General features: G+C 47.9%; 1 protein-coding gene and 1 non-coding gene across 3 annotated transcripts in view; both read right to left on the minus strand.

Moving 5' to 3' along the window:
- The window catches only part of UNC5D (unc-5 netrin receptor D), a 564017-nt gene extending 553677 nt beyond the window's left edge, over positions 1-10340 (minus strand). For both annotated transcript variants that reach the window (XM_062213086.1, XM_062213085.1), the window contains exon 1: positions 10238-10340. In XM_062213086.1, coding sequence (XP_062069070.1) covers positions 10238-10340 — 103 coding nt within the window. The remainder of the gene's footprint in view (positions 1-10237) is intronic.
- LOC133775550 (U6 spliceosomal RNA) lies at positions 1879-1981 on the minus strand. The gene has a single exon (XR_009868278.1). It is a non-coding gene; the product is annotated as a U6 spliceosomal RNA (small nuclear RNA).
- Positions 10341-16958: the final 6618 nt, after the last annotated feature.

A 16958-nucleotide genomic window follows, 5' to 3' on the forward strand; every position in this document is an offset into this window, starting at 1 on the left:
GGTCTCCCATGTGGGTGCAGGCCTGAGCACTTGGGCCATCCTCCACTGCACTCCCGGGCCACAGCAGAGAGCTGGACTGGAAGAGGGGCAACCGGGTCAGAATCCGGCGCCCCGACCAGGACTAGAACCGGGGTGCCGGCGCCGCAGGCGGAGGATTAGCCTAGTGAGCCACAGCACAGGCCAGCTCTTATCTTGACAATTATTTGGCTGAATGACTGCCTCAACTGAAGCACCTGACCTGGTGGAGCCCACTTTCATGCCAACTACCCCAGAAACTGATGTGCATCTCAGGTTAGCCACTAAACACCAGAAGACAGATGGGGCTTTTTTTTGCTCTAGGGTGAAAAGAAATGACAGATCTTGATTTGACATTATTTCTTTAAAGCAAGTCAAATATTTGCCTCCCACCCACATACCTCATGCTGAGGAAACCTGTGAGCCTCTTGATCACTTTTCTAAGGGAGACGTCTTTGGAAATTTCCTGATGCAAGCTGCTGACAAATAAGTGCTGCAACTTCTGGTCCCAAGATGGAGGGAGACACAGGCTTGTCTCTCAGGTCTACCCAGGTGAAGGAATGAGAACTTTCCCAGCTACTTTCAGAAGCCTCACAGAACACATTTCTTTGGCAAGGAGTTCTATTTTGTGCTTTTCCCCATTTCTTTAAAAACTAGGTTATAGAGGGGTGGCCATTTGGAAGAGTTAAGGCGCTTATGACACCCACACCCCATATTGGAGTGCCTACATTTGAGCCTTGGTTCCATTTCCATTCCAGCTTCCACTAGCAGTCTTGGAGACAGCAGATCATGATCACTTGAGTTCCTGCCACCAACCCAGGAGACCTGGACTGTGTTCTGGGCTACTGGCTTTGATTTGGCCCAGCCCTAGCAGCTGCAAAGTAAACCAGCAGATAGAGTCAATGTCCATCTCTGCCTTTCAAGGAGAAAAAAAAAAGTAGGGGCCAATGCTGTGGCATAGCAGGTAAAGCTGCTGCCTGCAGCCCCGGCATTAAATATAGGTGCCGGTTTGAGTCCGGGCTGCTCCACTTCCGATCCAGCTCTCTGCTATGGCCTGGGATAGCAGTAAAGGATGGCCCAAGCCCTTGGGCCCCTGCACCCATGTGGGAGACCTGAAAGAAGCTCCTGGCTTCGGATTGGCACAGCACTGGCCACTGCAGCCAATTGGGGAATGAACCAGCAGATGGGAGACCGCTCTCTCACTCTGCCTTTCAAATAAGTAGATCTTTAAATAAAAGATAAAAGAAAAACCAACAGAAAATAAGTTTGATAATTCTTAGAGACACACATTGATGAAAACTCATTGCATTATGGCTTTAAACTACAGTCATGTACAAATTAAAAGACTAATCTTGTTTTATGACCGAGCCCAGAACAAAAGCACATACATAAAATTTTAGGTATTTGGAAAGCTATACAGATTGAGGAATTAGTAATGTATTTCAAAAGCAAGTTGGTGTCTGCAATGGCTTTTTTTTTTTTTTTTTTTTTTGACAGGCAGAGTGGACAGTGAGAGAGAGACAGAGAGAAAGGTCTTCCTTTTGCCATTGGTTCACCCTCCAATGGCCGCCGCGGTAGACGCGCTGCGCTGATCCGATGACAGGAGCCAGGTGCTTCTCCTGGTCTCCCTTGGGGTGCAGGGCCCAAGCACTTGGGCCATCCTCCACTGCACTCCCTGGCCACAGCAGAGAGCTGGCCTGGAAGAGGGGCAACCGGGACAGGATCGGTGCCCTGACCGGGACTAGAATCCAGTGTGCCAGCGCCGCAAGGCGGAGGATTAGCCTAGTGAGCCGCGGCGCCGGCCATGCAATGGCATCTTTAAAAAATACCTTAGAAAAAAATTGTAATTTTACTTAATTTTTTAAAAATATGGAACACTTCAAATTTGTGTGTCGTCCTTATGCTAGGACCACGCTAATCTTTTCTGTATTGTTCCAATTTTAGTATATGTGTTGCCGAAGCATATATACTTTTTATATACTGAAATAATCAGCATTGCTATCTATTAATTCAGGAGATGGGAGAAAAGGGGAAAGGGACATAGATCCCCCATCTACCAGCTCACCTCCCAAATTCCCATAATGGCCCAGGAGACCAGAACCAATCCAGGTTTTCCAAGTGGGTTGCAAGAACCTAATTACTTAAGCCATCATAACGGCCTCCCAGGATCCACACCAGCAGGAAGCTGGGATCGGGAGCAAGAGCTGGGCACCACCAGCACTCTCACCCCGTGCCAGACACTCCAATATGGAACTTGTGTGTCCCAACTGCTAACTTGATCACCAAGATAGAGGCCCACCCTCGATGAACTACTGTAAGATCCTTGACTTCTAAAATGTTACCACTTAATCTTCCATGTGTATTTTATACACCCTTTCCTCCATACTTCAGTAAGCCACTTTTACCATTCACAATTTCACATTCCTCCAGTCACACCTGACACATCACTCTCCCAGACAGGGCCGTTTCTGTTTATTACCATGAGAAAGGTAACACTATGCTGGCCTAGAACACAAGGCAAGCATTTGCATGATGTGATCTGGATATTTCCCCTTCTTGCTTGGATGCTACACATCCACACATCCACAACCGTCTGGCAAACGCCATCTGAGAGGAGGTGCTATTTAGTCCAGTTCTAGTATAATCAGACAGTACAATACAGTATTGTAGACCAAAAGGCCCTGAAACCATTTGAAGATGTGGTTCGGCCAGCGCCGTGGCTTAACAGGCTAATCCTCCACCTTGCGGCACCGCCACACCGGGTTCTAGTCCCGGTTGCCCCTCTTCCAGGCCAGCTCTTTGCTATGGCCCGGGAGTGCAGTGGAGGATGGCCCAAGTGCTTGGGCCCTGCACCCGCATGGGAGACCAGGAGAAGCACCTGGCTCCTGGCTTCGGACCAGCGAGATGCGCCGGCCGCAGCAGCCATTGGAGGGTGAACCAACGGCAAAAAGGAAGACCTTTCTCTGTCTCTCTCACTATCCACTCTGCCTGTCAAAAAAAAAAAAAAAAAAAAAATGTGGTTCCTTGTTTTAGTGCTGTTAGTGTATGGATTTGTTAAAAATAAACCTCTAATCATTAATCTTATCACCTGTTAAAACATCAAGGTGAAAGTATGTTAAAATAAAAGGCCAACTTCCACGCGAAAGTGTTTTTCACAACAACCATGATAGTATCACATCTTATATTTCTAGAATTATCTACCTACGAATGTAGTCTTTACTATCTGTTGAGAAAAATCTCACATACACACACACTCCACCTTTTTCAGTTATGTTATCCTCTCTCAGGCAACTAAAGCTTTTATCATCTTAATATTAGGTAGATTTAGAAATTTTAGTCTCATTACTACTTGCACTCACACCTTACCACAGGAAGGGTAGAGTAACAGATGTTACTCAGCAAATGCTCTCTGCCAGACAGTGGAAGTGGCAGTGAGCTAGAGCTAGACCCACACTGCAGCAAGGAAAGACTGGCCCAGCAGGAGCTCCCACTCCACGTTGTTCCCCAACTGCGTGGGGAACACAACACTGCTTTGGTTTTTCGTTTTGTTTTTTTTTTTGTTGTTGTTGTTGTTTTTTTGTTTTTTTTTTTTTTGACAGGCAGAGTGGACAGTGAGAGAGAGAAAGGTCTTCCTTTTTGCTGTTGGTTCACCCTCCAATGGCCGCCACAGTTTTTAAAGCCAACTCTGTTCTGCCCCTTAGTGCACACCCTCATTGCCCTGAATGCTGCATCATTCTGGAGTGTGGAATATGGTAAATTGAAGGGAGCTTGAAGCGGGTTAGAACAACCCAATATTTAACAAAAATCAGATTTCCTAAAAACGGATAGGATTCTGGAGCATAGAGCTGCCTCTTTAAGAAATTAATTCAATGTAGACATAAAGCCCCCATTATTTCAAAATAAAATTCAACACTTGGGAATGGTGCTTCTACTCGTTTTAGAAGCCGCTCTATGCTTGTCTGAGCCGAAATTGACGTTTTGTTGGCCTATTCTACCAGCTTTTTAAAAAATAATCTTACGTCGAATTCTACGTCATACTGGCTTGCAAGGGAAAAACACTGGCCTTCGGATGTTCTAGAGCTTGTCAGAAACGCTCCACTTCAGACTAAATCAGAGCGCGCCTTTGTAGAAGATCTGCAGTGATTCAAATGCACATTAACATTTGAAAAGCACTGATTTGTGAGTTTCAAATATTATCAGCTTAGCTTCCTTAACTTCCTCTAGTTTTCCCTCCTCCTCTAAAAGGTTTATTGAGTTAAATTCAAATAAAGATACCTGGCACCTAAGCACTGTGAGGAGCAGAAGTCACTAATGACTTCCACGCCACTTCTAGGCTGCTACTGTAGACCTATTTAGAGGTGAATTTTCCCATCCAGGGTTTAGTAAATAAATTTGCTTTTACAGTAGGCTACCAAAATCTGTGAATGACAATAACAAAACATTTATCCCAGGGGCGGTTGGGCCCTTGAAGTAGTGGAGACAATTTTTCACTTTGGTCTCTTACGACTTTGCTTCCCACGCAAGCTTGGCTGCCAATTACCTAACCTTCCAGAATGTCTGCGATGTCATTTTCCCTCTGACTTCCCTGATTGAGAAATTACAGCATTCACTGTCACGCACAACAAAGCACCTGGAAAGCCTCTTCTTATTCAAATTCCACATTGCAGCAGTGGTATTTTCCCATCCGATGCCTCCTATTCTTGCAATGCAGGCTTGGAGTGGGGGGGACACGCATGCCAAGGCCTCGCTCTTCCTGGTGTTACAGGCTTTTTTCCTCTTTATGAATCAGTGTTGTGAAGGCAGGAAGTCCATACGCTTGGCCTTCCACATCCAGAGGCTCAACCAACCATGGGTCAAAGATGTAGTTCGAGCAACAAAGGCGCCACCTGCACTAGACACATTCATATTCTTTGTCATTATTTCTTAAACAATACGGCATGACAACCACTTTTGCAGCATTTATACTGCATTGGTGATTACATACAATCTAGAGATGATTACAAGTATACGGTAGGATGTACATAGCTGTAGGACTGCGCTGTATCAAAGAGACTTGAGCACCTGCAGATTGTGGTGTTTGTGAAGGTCCAGGAACCCCTCCTCAGTGCCAACAGAGGACCAACAGAAATGTACTACATAAAGTCATCACTGACTTCATGGGGAACACAGGTTTTGGATTTTCAGCGTCCTTATTTACTGAGAAGACTATATCCAAAGAGAGTGGTCATTGTGCAATACAAGCTTCATGGTATTCTTGTGCTATTAGAAACAATAGGAAACATTCTGTCTTGTAGTGGCCTGATATAAAATAATACAATACTGGCCTACTCTTTCTACTTGAGCACCATGCACATAACTCCACGACCAGTCCAGTGAGGTAGGTAGGAGGGTGTCCCTGGGCACGGTGGGCTGGGAGGGAGAGCACAGGATCCCTTCCAACACACCACACTGGAAACAGACCCACATTCAGAAGACTATTCCAAAGGCACACCAGAGCAAGGAGCGGATTTTGGATCACACAGTCCGCACTGAATACGTTAACATCCGCCTAATTCTGAAAATTATCCACGCACAGCATGTGTATGCACACAGTAAGGCCATACGATGCAATGTGGCACAAACAATTAAAAGTTCTTTTCAAAGTGGAAATGCAAAATAGAACGAATATCTATTTTCTATAAATGAACCGAGCCATCTGCCTCACAAGAGCAGCAGCAGGAGGACCCAAAACAGCAGAAACAGCAGCCTCTGGTGTTAACAATCTATTCTCAAATCTCATGCTCCACATTTCCCCGGCAAACAAGGCTAAAAATACAAGACATGCAACAAATAGTCTCTTGGGATCTGCCATTCCATGGATGGAGTATTCAATCAGAGTAATATTTTCTGTTCAAACTCAAGATTAAAAAAAAAAGCAAGCTATCATATTAGAAACGCGTTCAGAAGTGTGAATGCAGTCCCCAAGTACATGCAGCTGAATGCTGAGAGGGTGGTTGTTTTCATACAACATAAATCTGAGATTTATCTGAATACATTTCTAGATTTATTGAGACTACAGGTCTTGATAGTGATAAAGATGCCATTTTACTATTTTTTTGTCATCAAAACATGAAGATCGTTTTCGTTTTGGGAGCAGTTTGGAAAACTGTTGAGGAGTCTGGACTCAGACCAAGCAGGTCCAGACCCAAGCTCTATCACACACAGGGACCAGGGCAAGCACGAGTGGATGGCCCTTTTTCCCTATCACACAGAGGAGGATAATTGCAGCACTCACCTCCAGTTACCCTAAGAATGAAACGTGTTCATGTGTGTAAAGCGTTTAGAGCAATGAATGGCACACACTAAATACAATCATTGCTATCATTTCAGATGCAAGCCAAGCCACAAAAGCACCTTCAAAGGCATGGGCATGATATAAACAGTGGTTAACAACCTGATGGAAGCTGGGGTGGGCAGACAGGCATCTTTACGCATCATGCCTGAGGATCACGGGCAAAGTTCCCACTGCTTCCAGAAAAGACAAGGCGCTGCTGGTCAAGTGGCACTGCCTGGCATCCCCGGTGGTCCCTTCAGTAAGAAACAACCAGGCTCATTGGCGCAGACGTAATTGAGGAGGGCACAGCTGGGCTCACAGTGGACACCTGTGCCTGTCTTTTAAGAGGACACCACTACCTCCACCTTCCTTAAGGGGTCGCTATGGAGTAAAGGCTTTTTCCTACACCTGGCATTGGAAGTAGTTTTAACGCCCATGGTCTGGGTCTGTAGCCTAGATATTCTGAAAAGAAATGCAAGGGAAGTGTGTCATGGCTTCACTATCTCCTGTGAAACCAATTTTTGGCTATACATTTAAAGTAGGCAATGTTTTACATTGGGTATTGTGTTTTGTGGTTGGAAGAAAATTAAAAAAAAAAAACTTACAAATCATGGAGCCAGTAAGCAGAAAATTGCTCCTCTAATTAATAAGACAGCTCAGCTAGACTCCATCTTAAAGTCCCCGGGGGCACTTGGTGAGGATAGGGGTGGAGAGGGGACTCCTTAGGCTTCCCCATCCTTCGGAGTATCACTTAAAGAGCCAGATGGGTCCCTTGGACAGTGAAGACGTAGGTAGAAGGTGACAAGTGCTGTCAGCATAGGGCTAGCTCAGAACAACTCACGTCTTTCATAAAGTGAGCTGCTTAAGAGATCTCTGGAAAACACTTCACTGGGCAAAGAAGTGCCCATCAGACTACTCCCGGTAAGAGCGCAGCCAAGAATCTGAGAAAGATAAGCCCGGTAGGACACTGGGAGAAAAGGCTCTCCCCCCGACATACACACACATCTACGAAGGGACAGATTTTTGAGGAAAAGGGACAGAATGAAGAAAGGGGAAAACATGGGTTGCATAATATCATTCATTAATGAGGAAATGACCACAGACCTAGAACTGTTTGACCTAGACAGAAATGGATTCAGGGATGTGTAAATCCAGCAATCTCTACTGAACCCACAAAATCCTGCTCCTGCCATCCACACTCCAATTATTGCAAGACTTCACCTGCAGGAAATTTTTTTAAAGCAAAGAATTATACAAAAGCTCAGCCTCAGAGCATCTTTCCTCTGCCTTTAACGACAAGGAGCTCTCATGTACAGTAGCCAAGGCAGAGATGGCTAACAGGTCAGCAGTCCTCTTGTTCAAAGAGCAAAAGCAAGTCAGTCTGACATGATACACACGCAATGAACACTTGGCGGGTCATGAGGAAGTTTTAAACAACGTTCCCCCTAAGTTGGAAAGTGTTGAAAACATAGTCATCCTGGCACCAAAGTGCCTTCCTTGCATTATGCCACCAGGTGGGAATATAGATCCGAAGAGGTAGATCTTGCCTATCTGGCAGGAAAGCAGAAGATTGAATGTTGGGGCACCAGAGCTTATACAGGAAGTACCTTGCACGGCGCCCAGTATCTTCTGAGCACACGCAAAGCTATTCATCCGACACACCACTCTGACGTCTGGTGGTTTTTACGTTAAGTATGGAGGGAAAGAAAGCAGGTGCAATTATCTTAGATAAGCACTGTAAAGAACATGTCACTGAACTCTTGACTATTCTGCCACCTAGTTCTGCATATCCCATTGGTGAGGGAAGAAGGAACTCTTTGGTTCAGATCAACAAGAAAGTCTTGTAGAACAAAAACCGTTTGAGTAAGTGAGGGAAAAAAATGTAGGGCTGACCCACATGGTAAAATGAGGCTGCCGAGCAAGGAAGCCACATCAATGCACCTGACCTTGACTGTAAGGAGTGGGTACTTCCTGGTCTGGGAGCACTTCAGTAACGTTGAAACACACCCTTTGTTTTGGACCCGGCAATGGTATCCACCTGTCCACAGCCAGGTGCAAGTGGCTTCCCAGGTTTTCCCAGGCTGCCTGCTTAAGACTCCTTTCTTGAAGGATCTCACAGCTGCTACAGGTGATGGGCCTGTGCCCCCCAGCAAATAGAATGAGGAGAGCGATTAGTCAAATTTGCAGCTGTACTTCCATGTGTCTCAAGCGTTACTGCGATGTGTGAGGCATTTGTTGTGAATAAGCCTTCAGCGTGCACAGTATGTTTTCCAGGAGACCTTTAAAGAACAGCTTGCAGACAAGAGGTGCTAGCCTTAGATTCGCAGCCAGCAAAACTCGATCCAAGAGGCATTTGGCAGGTCCCCCACCTCTTGTTTCCAGCGGGCTTCGAACCAACTCCACCAAGCAAATTCCCAGCCGTTAGTCCCTGGAGTCCGTCACTCCGAGGTGCCCCGCACTCAAGAGGAAGCACGAACGCACACATGTAGATCAACATCTAGGAAAGATAAGGCCCACTTCCCCACCGCAGCCCTGCAGCCCTGCAGCCCTGCGCATTCACAACTTTGCAATGAGGCATTCACCATAGTAAATTAAATGGCTGAGGCTTGCGCAGGTTCCAGCAAGAGGGAACCACGCTCACCAGAACCCAAGGTGTGCAATCACCCAGGCTCCTTTCTAAACCTTTCCTGCTTTTTAAAAAACCCTGCTCCATTAAAGGGGGAAAAAAAAACTTTTCAGGAAAGGAAACGCGAATGGGTACCACCAAGCAGCGTAAAACGGGAAGCATCTGCCCACCTTTCTCTTAATTCTTCCCTGCACTACGGCTTTTAACACACCGTTGGCTCTCATTTAAAAAATGAGACTACGTTGGTTCTTTTGTGCTCACCCCCAACCCTTTGCTGCTGGAACATGCTGAGCGCGAGCGAGCGCCGGGTGAGGCGGTCAGCTCCATTCCAGCGCCCGCCAGGCAAACCATTTTCCGCAATTACACATTTAAGCCTAACGCACGGCGCCCAGGGAAGGAGACGCGTCCGCAGGATTTGCAAGGTAAAGCCACAGGACACCGACAGCTTTTGTGGGAACTGCCTGCGAGCATCGTCACAGGCTGTCCACGAATCTATCCTTAAGTTGATGCTCCCCGTCCTCGCTCAAGGTGGAGCTGAAAGCAGTGGCCACATTCCGCTCCGCTGGAGTCCGGAGCACCCGAAGCAAACAGGGTCCAAGCGGGGAAGCCGTAGGGGTCTCCCCGTAGTGGGGCCCCGGCTTCCCGGCTGGAGTCAGCACCGGCCAGGGAGCAGCGGTGCTAGCGGAGCAGCCTCGGGCCAGCCGCTTCTCCGGACTCGGCACTGCGGGCCCGCGACCCCGGGAGGGCGCACACGCGGGCCTCCGAGAGGAGAAGCCCGGGGCCGGCAAGGACTCTCGGCCAGGGGCTCCCGAGGGGTGTCAGGCTTGGTGCCGAGCAAGGAGACTTCAGCCCGGGCGTCGCTCCCCAGCGGGATAAAGATGCCCCCTGGGCAAGAGCCCACCTCCCAGGGGACGCCCGGGCCCGGGCCCGCTCCCCCAGGAACTCGGAGACCATCTCGCCCTGGAAGGAAGTGGAGAGGACGCGGGAGGGTGAGACAGGGTGAGACGACCGGGCTCCGCCAGCCTGCCGCAATTGGGGAAGAGCTCGAACAACCGCACCGGCGAGGGGAGTGAAGGTAGGGGGCCTGGGTCCTAGCAACCTGTAGGATTGCGGCGGCTCGCAAAACTCGGGCTGCAAGGCAGCGGTCCCCCTTGCGGGACCTCCACCCGACTCGCACCCAGCCGGGCTAGGCGCGCGGAGAGGGTAGGGGGGCAACTTGGGAAGCCACCGCCACGGGTGCGGGTCGCCCTCGCCCCCGGCCGCCAGCTCCGCCCAGCACTTACCTCGGGCAGCCGCAGCCCCCGCCGCCCAGAAGCAGAGCCCCAGCCACTGGAGCCACTGACGCGCCCCTGCACCGCCGCCTCCGGCCACCGCCGACCTCCCCATGCTCCCGGGCACGCTCGGGGGGCACAGCTCCTCTTCCACGCTCCGGGCTCTCCCTGGGAACCGCACGGCGACGCAGAGGGCCGAGACGAGTGGGTCCCGGGGGTCGTCAGCGAGTGATCGATCACGCCACGGCCGCTCCCTACGGCAGCGGGACAGGGCGCGCCGGGCCGCCGCCGGGTGCGCACGCAGGGAAAGCGCGCGTCCCCATAGCCTCCGCAGACGCGGCGGCCGCTGCCGGAGTCACACACCGGACCCGCCGCGGCGCTGCACTGCACGCCCCGGACTAGCGCGCGGAGCAGCGCGTCCGCATCGCTAATGAGACCCCCGCGGCCGCCCCTTCTCCGCCCCTCGGAGCCGCAGCCAATGAGCCGGGCGGGGCGGGGCGCCGGGCGGGGCGCGCGGGGCAGGCGGCGCAGGTGAGCCCGCGGCTGCTCCACGTGCCCCGCAGGTTGGCTCCACGCGCGGCACGTGGGCCCGCGCAGCCCGGGGGCGGGCCTGGAGCCGGGCGTGGGCAACGGCGCAGGACTCGGGGTGTGGCGCCTGGACCCGAACGCGGCAAGACGTGGGCGTCCGGGTCGCCCGACTCCGAGTCAGCCGCTTGCAGGAAATCTCCGTTTTGTTCAACTTTGAGTCTTTTCCAAGGCCTGCCTCTCGGATCGCTCCTGAAAAATAAGACAAAAAAAAAATTCAAATAAATACCAAATGGAAGGAGAGAGAAAACGCACAGTGGGAATCGTCCCTTATTGCACCCGTGCTAGCTTTGCCTACAGGAAAATACAGAGGCTGAGAATGACAGTCCCGGGCACCTTGAGGGGTGGGGGGCCCGCTTGTGTTTATTTTTCTAATTCCCTTTGCTGATGTCCTAATCCAGAACCCCCAGGCTTCTTGGATTAGCCCCTCGCGTTGATGGCTCCTGTTTGGGTTCCCTGGAAGCTGGGCTCTGAGAATTGCCTCTTCTCCTGCGTGTTGGGTTAAAGAGTGACACCTGGGCCTGTATAACAAGAGGGCGGGTGACTTTTTTTTTTTTTTTTTTTTTTTTAGCAGGTGTGATTTGTGGCTAAAAACTCTTTAGCTGCTTTAGTGGAGTGCCTCACCGCTGTTGTTAATTCTTCCCTCTGCAAAAGGAGTAATTCCAGAGGAACTGCGCGAGACCCATGGTGTCAGAGATGTGGGGGCGATGGAGTCCACTTTCCGTATTCAGACTCTGTGTCTCTGTCAAGGCAGCACCCTCGGAACGGGGCCAGAACCGGGCCAGAACCCAGCTGGGCAGAGCACGTGGCTCCTGTTGCCTGGTTAACCCCTGTCACGAAGGAAGCCTCAATACTTTCCCCACGGGCGGCGCGCACCATCAACACCTGTTCCTCCTTAAAAACCCATCTCTCCTGCCCAGGAGCGCCCCAGCCCCTTTCTCTGGAGAACACCCGGTTGAAGGTGAGGTAATTGTTCTGGATGCGGTAATTGCACTAACTCGCTTTCTTCTCCAGCAAAGAGGATGATAGGCAGCAAGATTGATTCCTGATCAGTGCGGACGCCGTGGCTCCCCCGAGTGCCAGTAGACGCGTGAATGTCAGCGCAAGGAGCCCATTGTTTCCTGGACTTTGTTGCAGCTCGATAAAAGGTTTGGGACCCAGGCAAGGAAGCCGAGCTCTGGGGAATGGAAGCTTCACAGCCAAGACTGATGTGGGGCCGGTGAGGGACTTGCGGGAAAATCTCTTTAGAATCTTGGTGAATGAGGGTTTTGTCCTTTTCCTCGGAGAAGGTGAATTGAGAATTAATCTACCAAATATGCTTTACCTGTCTCCTGGAAAATACTCATTCATCGCCTGACTTTCCTTATTCTTCAAGACCATGTGTCAATTCTGTCACAAATGAGTTTGTTCTTAAAAGGAAAAAAAAAAAAAAAAAGAATGTGTTTCCAAGATGGTATTTAAGTCTTACTACTATCCTAGCAGGCAGGGCCAAAATAAAACGGAGTTTATTTTGAAAGGCGACCTAAGAAATAGATTAGCTAATTCTAGGTTAACAATTCAAGTAAAATCACAACAACAGATGGAAGAAGGAGGAAACCTCATGGTCCCAGAGCGCATATCTTGCTCAAGAAAGCCTATCGGGCACTCTTTTTTAAAGCAGAAACAAACCGTGTGAGATAGGTACTACTATCCTTGATTAGCGGGTGAGGAAAGTCAGGTTGAGGTTAGAAGTGATTTGCCTGTGGTCATACACGAATATAATTAAACATCAAGAATAATGCCATTCAGGGCTGGCACTGTGGCTCACTTGGTTAATCCTCTGCCTGCGGCGCCAGCATCCCATATGGGCACCAGGTTCTAGTCCTGATTGCTCCTCTTCCAGTCCAGCTCTCTGCTGTGGCCTGGAATAACAGTGGAGGATGGCCCAAGTGCTTGGGCCCCTGTACCCGCATGGAGGACCAGGAGGAAGCACATGGCTTCTGGCTTCGGATCGCGCAGCTCCAGCTGTAGCAGACCTTTCTCTCTGTCTCTCTTGCTGTCTATAACTCTACCTGTCAAATAAAAAAATAGAAAAAAAAATTAAGAAAAAAGAATAATGCCATTCATGTAATTCGAAACCCAAGAAGAAAGTTGGGTTATTATCCATTCAGTCTGTTTTCCCAGAGACAGACTTGGCACTTGACCTTCTTCAGAAACATTTACCTACTGGGTTGACAGAAGCTGGATCATCTTTATTACTCCATGCGTTACACACCCTGTATTAAGTATATAACAGTTTAGATCTATCTGTACATGCTCTAGTCATCCAAGTCTGTACTTTTAAGACATAGTCTTCCATTTGAAAAAACATCCACATTCACTTGGAGAAATGCATTGAATAGTTTAGAATCACTGCATTGGAGCTAGGAACAGTAGCACGGCATCAAAGAACTGGCCTGAGACTCGGGACTCCCTGGGGGAGGCCCTCGCTCCGCCTATAGGGACTGGGGCCAGTGAGCATCTCTTATTTCTCCAGCTGTAACATGAGAGTGGGGCTGGCATTGTGGTACGGCAGATTAAGCTACTGCTTGCGTCACCAGCATCCCATTTCAGATTGTCGCTTCCAGTCCAGTTGTTCCGCTTCCAATCCAGCTTCCTATCAATGTGCCTGGAATGGTAGCACACAATGCCCAAAGTGCCTGGGCCCATGCCACCCATGTGAGAGACCAGCATGGAGTTCCTGGCTCCTGGCTCCAACCTGGCCAAACTCTGGCTAGTGTGGCCATTTAGGGAGTGAACCAGCAGATGGAAAATCTGTTACCGCTCTCCACCATGTCACTTATTCTTTCAAGTAAGAAAATAAATCTTTTTAAAACATTACATTGACTAGATTTAGCATCCGTCCTATTTAACAACCCTCATTTTTAACTCTAGCACGTTATGATTTTTAATATTCAAATTACAAAATTGGAAGTTAAGCCACTTCTGGACTTGAAACAAGTATGTAACAAATTTTGGAGATTATTTTGCATTATAGTCAGGCTATAAGTATTTATCATCAGGTATCTTAGTGTGTTTGGGCAGTTACATGGAAATATTATAAAGCAGGTAGCTTATGACAGAAATGTGCTTGTTATCGTTCTGGAGGGCAGAAATTCCAAGATCAAGTTCCTGCAGAGTTGGTCTGCTAAGGCTCATTTCTTGGTTGGCAGGCTTCTCAATGAACCCTCCCGAGGGAGAAAAGGGAGGTCTCAGAGTCTGACCAATCCCAAAGGCCCCACCTCCCTATGCCATCACATTGGTGACTGGGTTTCAACATAGGGATGTTAACAGGACATAGTCAGACTATAGCAACAGATGGCCCAAGTGTTTGGGCCCCCGCTCCCCCATAGGAGATCCAGAAGAAGCTCTTGGCTTCAGATAGGCCCCGCTTGGGCCATTGCAGCCACTTGGGGAGTGAACCAGCAGATGTAACACCTCTCTCTGTGTGTCTCCTTCTCTGTAACTCCGCCTCTCAAATAAATCTTTAAAAAGTTATTTACTATAATTAAGAATACGTTTATTTGTCCAGAAATCTTTGTTTAACCAATCTTCTGGAAGTAAACAGTGAAACTTGAAGGAAAATTAAAGACAGTGGAAATCTTCTAGGTGAGTAAGGGGGAGATTTGTTTAGGAAAGGTGAACAGGAGAGGAGAGCCAATGGGTTGATGGAAAGTCAGGTCTGATAAAATACAGCTGGAGCTCCAATCAGCATTAGTGTTACAGAGGTGAGTGAATTCCTTTTGAAAAATGATGAAGGGATTGTACTTTGCATCTAGAATCCTAAACCCAAAACAGACTCATAATAGAGAAAAAGGGCGTTAAACATGGACCTTAAGCATTCAAAAAGTGTGAAGAAATGTTTTGGCTGCCCTAAACTGTGGACCAATTCTTTTGGGAAGAAACTTCTTCATTGACAATGTAGACTAAAGCAAATGTCAGGTGTCAGTGAGAGTGAGAGCCTTGGGATTTGAAAGCGAGAGGAGATGGAAGTGGGAATAGAGAAAGAAGACTTTGCGGAAGTAGAGCTGAGAATAACTCCACAATTCTTGCATCATCATTTACCTAACTTCAGGACTGAATGGACAGTTTTAGTTATAACTACCATAAAACTCTTTCTTCGTGCTTCTAGCGACTTGGAAAATTGCATGTGATTCCAGCTGTCAGCATGGGACGTCAAGAAACAATCTCCCCACACTTGAGATGCTAAACCTGCAGCGTTCTTCTTCCTTGAACCTGACTATCATTTCTCAAAAACCCACTAACGCTCTATTTCTGGCTCTGTGACTGCTGGTTGTTTCTGATAAAAGCTACTGTCTCTTTTAATCACATAATTATGATAGTAAATAAAGGGAGACTAAAAATCAACTGGACAGAAGGGCAACAGCTGGCCACTTCAATTGCTGAACCTGACAATACAATTAAATGAGATATTTTACAAGTGGTATTTCCATTGGGAATATGCTGTACCAGTCACTTCCCCATGACAGTCTTATTGGATCAGAGCAACACATGTCAGAAATGCATGTGGCTTACAGAGAGCCTGCTGAATGTTATTCACCACTGTGTGCTCATGGCCTGCTTCTTGATTCACGAAGCTGCGAGAAGCAGGGGGAAAGAGTGGATGTTAAAAGCTGGGGAACTATGAGTGTTTCACTGGCGTACAATAATCCAGGGTAACAACCTGCCCTGTTAAAGGCAATATGGGATCGTTTGTTAAGTTATCTCTCTCTCACACATAATAGTAGAGAAGTCTGTTTTAGAGATTGGGCTCTGAAGCAGCAATAAAGTGCAAAAATCCAATACATTTGTTTAAAAAGGGCAGCAGGGCACCAAGCTAAGACTCTAACTAAACAGATTTGTCCTGATACTGCCAAGTGTGCCTTTGCCATTTGGTACCTTGGGAAGCCTTCTGGAATCCAGCACCGTGGAGTATCAGGTGCAGCTGCTGACATAGACAAATAAAATAAATTTAAACTAATATGAAACACAATTCTTTGGTAGTAAAATTAACGAGTTGGTGCTTTTAAAAATAATAAACTATGAGGAGAAAAAGATGAGATATGTCAGCTTATTAAAGATGTAACCTCTGACAATAACATAACATGAAACCTGGGCATTACCTGACCTCAGCACATAGCATCAGAAAGGTAACTTTTTACATGTGCCAGCATTTGGCGGTCTCTGTGGGAGATCAAAAGAAAATAATATATTGGGAGAAAATACCAAAATTCCTGTGATGGAATGGAAAAGGCAAATCTTTCAGGGGGTGTGTATTTATGTTAGATTTCTATTGCCCAGTTTTGTCTTTATTTGCTCCTTCCTAGCCCACTCTGGGGTATCATTCATTCTTTTATTCAATTGTCCCTCTGATCTACCCTAGTAGGCACCGTGGATACAGAGGACAGGAAAGAGACATGCACTGATTATGAAAGAGAATTAGTAATTACTGAAGGGTACAAAGTCAAAGCCAGATGAAAAAGAAGGCTGAAGACCAAAAGAGAAGATTGCCCTGCAGGTTCAGGTCTGTAACTGAATCAGGAGTCCAAAACGGGACAAGTAGAAAAACCTCATCCTCTCACAGCATCTCTGTTCTCTCATTAACATTGTGAGATGCAGGGATGTCTGATTTCTCCGGAAATGGTGAGTTTACCAGAGCAAACTTGGGGGAGGAAAGTGGAGTTAGAGGCAGAGTTTCCAGGATGTAGACATTATAGGAGCCAGAAAATTAAATTTTTGCTAAAGCTGCCCATATGACACAGATCAAGGGCTAAGGAATGTAAGCATGCAAATAGAAAACCTGTGAATGTCAAAGGTGGATACTAGAAGGAAACCTATTGTCTGTATCCAGTCTGTGGCACAGCAGGTCAAGCAGCCGGTTGTTATGCCAGCCCCATTTTTGATACAGCTCGCTCCTAATACAACTGGGAAGGTAGCCTATGAAGGCCCAAGTGCTTCTGCTCCTGCCACCAAGTGGGAGACTAGGTCAGAGTTCCTGGCTCCTGGCATCAGCCTGGCTCAACCTTGGCTGTGTGGGCACTTGGGAAGTGAACCAGCAAATGGAAGATTCTCTCTCTCTCTCTCTCTCTCTTTTTCTCCCTCTCTCTCTTTCTTCTCATCTGCTTCTGTG

The sequence above is a fragment of the Lepus europaeus genome, chromosome 16, assembly GCF_033115175.1.
Source record: "Lepus europaeus isolate LE1 chromosome 16, mLepTim1.pri, whole genome shotgun sequence".
NCBI classification, from domain to species: Eukaryota; Metazoa; Chordata; class Mammalia; order Lagomorpha; family Leporidae; genus Lepus; species Lepus europaeus.